Source organism: Puntigrus tetrazona, chromosome 5, assembly GCF_018831695.1.
Source record: "Puntigrus tetrazona isolate hp1 chromosome 5, ASM1883169v1, whole genome shotgun sequence".
Taxonomy (NCBI): Eukaryota; Metazoa; Chordata; class Actinopteri; order Cypriniformes; family Cyprinidae; genus Puntigrus; species Puntigrus tetrazona.
In genome coordinates this window covers 16,410,109-16,418,030 of record NC_056703.1, presented here as the reverse complement: position 1 = coordinate 16,418,030, position 7,922 = coordinate 16,410,109, and the positions used below count along the sequence as shown (strand labels likewise).

The following is a 7,922-nucleotide window of genomic DNA, read 5'->3' as shown; positions in this document are numbered from 1 at the left end:
ACCCGGTTAGTTGTGTCATCTGCGTACAGATGAAAGGAAAGATAGTGGCTTTGGTGAAATGTAGGTTACCCACTTTCTCGGGCAGGGGTGGTTATATGTCCCAGATAAGGATTTACTAGATCTGAACAGTAGCAGCAGCAGCAGCAGCAGTGCCAGTGCATCTGGACAGGGTTGCCGGCAGGCTGGCCAATCAGCCGTTCACTTGACCCAGATAAACAAAAGCTCTAGTCTTCAGGCTAAATTGTGTGGCGAGGATCCTGTGTGTACATTAACCCGCCGCCACCCCCATTCCCAAAGCTGAGCCATAACAACGGAGCAGCTCTGTGGGGGTGTTTCAGCGTGACGGCCCATTCTGATGCTGCTCTGGAGCCGATCTCTGCAGTAACAGTGTGGCTTTGTGCCCTGTGCAATGTCAGGAACAGGGCTCGGAGAGAGGGGGAAGGAGTATGCCCAGACGAACACGGACACACACATTCAGTATTTTCTCTCTTTGTCTGCTCTGTCACACACTTTCATGGAGCAAAAAAGTAAGCTGAGCGGGATGTAGACCGATAGCAGTCTCATGATTTGCAGGATGTTTGCAATAAAAATACAAGCAGCATTTCAAGCAGTGTACTTTGTTGTATGGTGTTTATTTAGGCAAATAAAATGTCATTTGGGTATTTTGAATGTACTGGAAAATTTGCATATCGTGTCTATTTTAGTAAGTCATCTATTGTAGTATAGTAGTATGTGCATGTGCACTTCTGATTGGGAAATTAAATTTGAGGACGGACAAAATTGATGAGTCATTCTGCATAAAAATGGTTTCCTTCTAGGGAAACCTTTATTTGAAAGGCCCCTGCCCCTCCTTTTCTTCCCTGCTCCATTTTCATCTGTCTCATAAGAGAAACAGTGTTTACTGTCAAGTATGATGATTCATACAGTTGATACTTCTGTGACTGATACTGCTGTGTGTAAGAGAGACTAACCCACAGGTTGACTTATCAGTTGGTGAAGTGGCTTTACTTGCTGTATAGTAATTGTACTGTTTGAAGCAGTGTAGTGCTAAAAAGAGGTGCGGCTAAATACGGTGAATAGGAGGTATGGCTGATTTTGGGCTGACCTGGAGTCAGGTTTAATTAGCAGGATATCAGCTTACGGTTTAAGGACAAACAATGAGTCAATCATAGCCTGTCACTCAAAAGAGGACAGAAAAAAAACATTGGTCTTACCGATTATTATGGGATCGTTCAGGTTTAAAAAAATATATATATATCATTTGTTTGCAGTGTACATTGTCTATTTTAATCCATTCAAATTAAATGCATTTTCTATCATAAAAACAATTGTAATTATTAACAGTAAATGCTTACAGTATTTACTTTTTTCGACTAGTAAAAAAACAGCATTACTGAGCAGATTCGATGTTGTAGATTGTAACATGGTAAACATGGCAGAAGCAGCCTATTAAGTGGTTGGACGACATTTAAAATTATGGATGGTCTAATACAACAACAACAAAACAATGACACTTTTGTAAGTTGACTCTGCCAGGAAAATAAATGTAAATAGATGTAAATCAGCAAATGGAGCTAGACTGATATGGAATATAATATGAGGAAAAGTGGCCCTTAGGTAATGAATTACAAGCTGTCAAATAATGTTGAGATGTCCGACAGAGCTTTCTTACTTGTGGTTGCTTGTATACTTATGTATATAATATTGATCTCTCAAATGATTTGTTCTTGTTTTGAGCTGTGTCTGTTAAGCGTAGAACATTACATGTTTCTCTCTTGATAATGAATTGCTGTTATGTAAGAAGTTGTGTAATTTAAGTATATTAATACATTTTAATTAATTTCTGACGTAAATGTCTGTTGACCTCTGAGAATATCTAACAGGCGTGTCCAGTTGTACTGTGAAATCTGAAGCCATGGCTCCTGAACTGAAAGGTGAAACACACCCTGTTGATTCCTTAGCAAATTTACTCAAGGCATCTACACCAAGTTGGCAGATTTATATTGCTGCCTTTGATGTTGCACAATGGCTAAAGCCAAAAGGTGCTGTGTTCCTTCAGCCCTAACATGTTTAATACCTTTTCAGACTAAAACAAGTTTCAGGTGCTTTTATCCGAAGTGACTTGCGTTGAACTCTTTGGGAATTGAACCCGTGACCTTGGCTTTGTCGGCACTATGCTGTAGAAAAGCAGTATTTTATTGTCACAATTTTTTCAATTATAACACTTTCTGCCTTTTTGTTCTGTCCCCTCACAGACGACAGATCTGGAAACACTCCCTTAGACACACTCCTCGCACTCCTACAGGCAGAAGGAGCCAAAATCGAGGAAGAAACTGAGGTATATCCATTACCACAAACCTAAACACTCTTTTCAAATTTGCAGTAGATGTCTGCTGGGGATTGTTCATGCTATTATGTCTCTCTTTTTCAAATCAGAACATGGCTGATTCACTCCTCGATGGTGCTTTCCCCCTGGACACATTTATCGACGAGTATCAGAGTAAAAGGAAGCTGGCGCACATACGCAGAGTCAAGATAGAGAAGCTCCAAGAATTGGTGCTGAAGGGACACCACATGGCCCCAGCTGCTCCTCAGGCCTCTCGTGCTCAGGACCTTCCCTCCAGGCCAGCAGCTCTCCATAGAGAGGTCAATGGTTCCCCCATGCCGATGCCCCGGCGGGCTCCTCCTCTTCCCCCAATTAAAGTCCCCCATACTCCTCCTGCTCAGCCCCCCGCAGCCGTCTCTTACCCTCCTACTTCTCCGTTCGCTGCGGCCTCTCCATTCCCTCCCACTTCTCCATACCCCCCGATTCCCCCTAGAGTAGGAAACACACCACCCGTTCTTAACCAGGGATACCCCAGCATGTACATGCAGCAATACGCCCCAGCTGTGCCCCAGAGAGCCCCTCCACGCATGGCACCCCAGCCAGGCTTCATCATGCAGTGAGCAAAGAACATTACGTTCTATGGAGAAAAAAAACGAAATGCACACTGGACATTCATTTAAGCCTTTTGTAGGTCCTTCAAGCTGCACGTTATTAAATATTGTGCGCCGAGATGAAGTCTTGTCAAGTGTAAAATTAACAAGGCTTTACTGCAATCAAAGGGGCATCTGCAACAGGATCTTCAATTTGCACTTTAGACTACTTTTGTATTTGATCGGTCATGGCTGGTTATGGAGTCATGCTGTTTCCGTTCTGCCCTTCTCAGTAGTGTTAGTTCAAGTAAAAAAATTCACATGAGCCTCAGGGGCCTCCATGCGTAATGAAGACATCAAAGTTCAAGAACAGGCGTTCTGTTAGGCCATCTAGACAGATACGAAGAGCTATGATTTGATGTTTTAATCTGAGTTGTCAAGTTCATGCTAATTTGTCAGGTCAACCACTTTAATATCTTCTGGCATTTCATGCCTGAAAAAGCTGCTTTAACAAAACAGTAAAGCCTATGCAAACAGACTGAGACCGAACTGTGTTTTTTGGGAGGGGGAGCAAACCATTTTTGCTCTTTAGGTCTTCTCAGACCTGCAGTCAAAGATGCGATTTGTTTTTTTTCCAGTGAATCCTGTTAGCAAAACAGAGCTTAAATGCGGATGAAGTCATTCGGTACTGATGTGGTGGATGGGATCAGAGCTACCGCTATAACTGAGAGAGCCTTATGTCTCAGATACAAGTTCGCACTGGAAGCAGCTTATTGGCTAGAATTTGAAAGGAGTGCGAGTAAATTGTAGTATGTGTTGGGGGAAAAAAGTGCAAATGAGTTGTTTTAGGATTAAGCGTTAACATTTGTGAAGCATACGTGCTTGCAATGTCATTACCATGCGTACTTAAACTGACGTTGATGCATAATTTACCATCTTAATGTTTGTAACTAACACCATAATCCTCCTCGTGTTTATTTTTGCCATCTGGTGTGAAGATGTTCATTGGAGATGCGCTTCCTTTCCATAAGCCCCACATATTAATTGATATTTAATATATATAAACTAATATAGCCAAACTATTTAACCCATAATCTGACTTGCCTACACCATCAGGTCTGTTACATATCATATCTTGGTTACTGTCCTCAATATTGTAGTATAACCTTCTTTCATGCCTTTTGTTTTCACCCTGCAACTGTTTTCACTATGTACGTTCTGGTTTCTTCATGTGTTTGCCGCTGAAAAAGCCACTTTGTGCCTAAGCTGGGTATTAAGATGAAGACTTGTTCACTGTGTCGAGGAGTGTGTGTGTGTGTGTGTTCGTATTTCTCCTCACCTTCCCGTTCTAAAGCAGATTTCTGTGACGATTAGACATTTCTTTTACAACATATATGCTGTTTACGCAGGTACATCTTTACAAGTGCTCTTTTCCTAAATATCCATTGTATTTACTCGACCGGTTAGAGCCATCATTACTTTGCCTCAGATTCAGGAAGCTGACATGATAGAAATGTTGTTTGGATGAAGTCCTCTCTTTAATCACCGGTGCTACTACATTCATTTAATGAGCTGAACCGAGATGATGTTAGTACGCAGGCTCTGTTTGAATTAAATCACTCTGTTTGTCAGGCTCGGGTTTGGTATCTGCTTTACGTCAATGCTGATGAGCACCAGATCGAGAGGTGGAATTATTTGAGTTCCTCGTGAATCAGGCTGCATTATGTCTAGACATTGGTTAAATACCTGTGAAAACCTTTATGTACTATGACAGGATTGCCAACCATCTGGAAAAACCAGCATCCACCCTTAAAAACTGTTTGTTTGTTTGTGTATAAACATGTTCTTTCTTTGTCTTAAAAATAATGAATGCTAGGTTTGTAAAAGGTAACTCGGCTGTATGCTTTTGCTGGCAGTAAAATAGTGTTTTATACTTTCCTCATGTAAAATATGGAGACTTAAGTGCTAGGTAATGTCTGTTCAAAGTTGGTAGACATGGTATGAAACTGACATCTCCATTTTAAAGATAATAAATGATATCCCATCGCTTTTCTGTGAGTTCAGCCTTTCCATGTCTGAGAAAATAGGGTTATGTTCGTTTTAATTATTGAAGAAAAATATTGCTTTGTGTATGAATCCAACAGGCCCTAACAAAGAATTTGACTCCCCCTAGTGGATGAAAGTGCGAGTACACGAAGTAATATATACTGTCAACATTTTACATTTCTGCTGTAATTATGATAGAGGGCCCTAGTTGAGCAACTTTGTGCACTTCGTTTTGCCGATAAAGTAAATCTTTAAATGTTATGAATATTTAAATGCTCTTAGTATAAAGGAAAAAATGTATTAATGCTGATCTTTGCACACATTGAGCATGTACAGTGAATAATTATACAACTAGTGAGCACTTATACAGTAAATTTTGAGGTATTTAATACCCACTATGCATACGCATTAGGTAAACTAGTATCCAAATTTATATATGAGAAAAGTGAAAAGCATTCCAGGTTTCTGATTTTATAATTCACAATTTTAACTAACACTTGAAAATAAATTCTCAAAAATATTATGTGGAAATATTTAGTTGTCGACAGCATATGCGATTAATGCAATTGTTAATTTTGACTAGTTTTATATGCACTTTTTAAATGTACTGGGGGAAAAAACATGTAATTTCTTCTTTGACGGCCCAAAATCCATATTACAACAAATAAATGCATAAAAATAATATTGTTATTTGTAAACATTAATTTCAGCACCCCTTCCTTTCTTATATGTGTACCTCAATCCCAGCTGGAAATCACTTTAAATTAACTTTTGACCCCCAAGAAAAACTCGTGGCCAGAAGTGTGTTGCACATAAAATGACACAAAGCAAAAAACGAACAGTGATGCTATAATACAGTGTCCAGTCAGAACGACTTTGACAAAAAGTGCCCCCTAAAAATCTTTTATGGGAACAACCCTACGGTGTGGGTTCGAAAGATACATGTCACACTAACTTTAACGGACTGCTTCCGCCTTGTAGTTTTTTCAGCTTTCCTCCGCAGAGCAGCCAATCCACGCCGAGGGACCTCCGGGGCGACCCATTAAACCGCCTGCATCGCGAGCGTCGATTTTTACGTGCTACGTCACGCCTACGCCAGCGCGTCGAGAGCCACAGCTCCGCCATATTGCAGGAAATCCGTCTGAGGTTTAGAGATTAGCGTTTAATCTGAGGAGCTGGAAACGAGAGTGTGATTGGAAGTTACTGCTAGCCATATGGTTAGCTCGAGTGGGCGGGTAGATCGCGCAATCGCTGTTCTCACACGACAGGACATATGTTTATTAAGACGAATCGGCGCTGTTCGGCACGTTATTATTATGCCGAACTCTCTTTTGAGAGTCTAGCTAAACTGGCGAGTTGACGTTCTGACTCTGAAAAGTGGAAAATCGGATTAACGTTCAAGATTGCGCACCAAACCTTAATCATCTTGTGTCGCTGGCTCCCGTTGCTACGAGCCCAAGATATCTGATAGAGAAAAGCTGATAGATAGATAGGTCAATGTCGGCAGGAAAACGCCGAGACCGGACTCGATTCTACTAACGTTAGTTTATCGGCGACGATCGGTGCTTGTGTTTCTGTCAGCGAGGGCAAGCGATCGAGTCCGTGTGTCTGCTGGCGATGTTATTATGCTGCCCTGTGACCCGTGTACCCAACTGTTGTTCAGCGTTGACTAAATTAGCTGTGTTCGAGCGCTAAACCAGCCCGCTGGTCTCAATTTCAACAGTTCTCGGACCCTTCGGAAGCCACTGGCCGCTTTGCGATCTCTCCTTCCTCGGACTGGCACCAGCAAACACGGAGGATATCTTTGCTCATTTGCTGGCTAATAAACCCTGACTGAACTGTGAGAAGATGTCGACTAAAGAGCCGAAAGAAAAGCTCTCGACCACCGAACGAATCATTAAAAGTAAGTTCATTTTAGTTTGGGTATTAAGCGTCTAGACGGGTAATTAACGTTACAGTTGATTCCATTGGGTTCCCACTCTGGTATTTTGGTGTGAATCATTTGATTCGCCAATCATTTGATTCTTCTGAATCACTTCGTGACCGACTGACGGATCTTCTAGGTTTTGTTTATTAATTGCCTGCACAGTAATCCGCGATGGCGACCTGTGGATTGCCAATCACAATTGTTTTTTAAACAACTTTATTTTTAACTATGCCACTAAATCGAATTAAAGTTGTTTTATAGTCTTGGCACGAGTCCTTTTACCTTGACAATAAACCACCCTGTTGCACACGTTTGCCACTAAAAGTAGGGCATACACATTTATATAAATGCAGACCTTTGCAATACAGGTGATTGCTTTTCAACTATTAATCAGTGAAATCGCTCATTAAATCATTTAGTGTTTACAGCAGCTTAAACCGTGTCTGGGTAAGGCTGTGGTGCTTCTGGAGATCAGCCATGCCTGTAACTGTGAAGGTGGGAGTGACCCTTGATTCTGGCTCGTTCGTGTAAAATATGAATATTTATTTCTGCACACCTGGCGTATGAGGTCAGCATCATTATATTTTATCAGTTTGTATCTATTTCGTCTACGGTATGAAGCAAACCTGGTTTTAAAATCCGGCAACGTGCTCCTGTCAGCCAGTCTTTGCAGGGGCTTATCGTTATTTGTGGTATAAATAATACGGAGTAAATCGAAACACACATGCTTCACATTACCTGCTTGGATCAGTTTTGAGAACTTTCCTAGAGAAAACCATGAGAATTAGCATGCAGCAGTGGTTTTAAAATGGGGTTCAAGGCGCAGGCCTCCTATTTATCTTCACTTTAGCTAATGCTTTACAGGCAATAGACCTTAGTCAGAGTTATTTAATATGATTTTTTTTACATTTTATTTAATATCTAATACATTTTGTATTTTCATTATAATATAAATATCACACACAGAGTCTGTGCAATACTGTGTAGTTGCCACGCGTTTTTCCAGAAGTTTGTCAGCAGAATTTATATATAT

At 40.9% G+C, this 7,922-nt stretch overlaps 1 protein-coding gene across 1 annotated transcript; it reads left to right on the top strand.

Annotated features, from left to right (window-relative positions):
• The first annotated feature begins 2,025 nt into the window (after positions 1-2,025).
• On the top strand, positions 2,026-4,974 carry LOC122344715 (vacuolar protein sorting-associated protein 37B-like). Its single transcript, XM_043238264.1, has 3 exons — positions 2,026-2,042; positions 2,164-2,338; positions 2,437-4,974. Exons 1-3 carry the CDS (start codon positions 2,026-2,028, stop codon positions 2,944-2,946), a joined length of 702 nt encoding a protein of 233 aa, XP_043094199.1. The 3' UTR covers positions 2,947-4,974.
• The last annotated feature ends 2,948 nt before the right edge of the window (positions 4,975-7,922 follow it).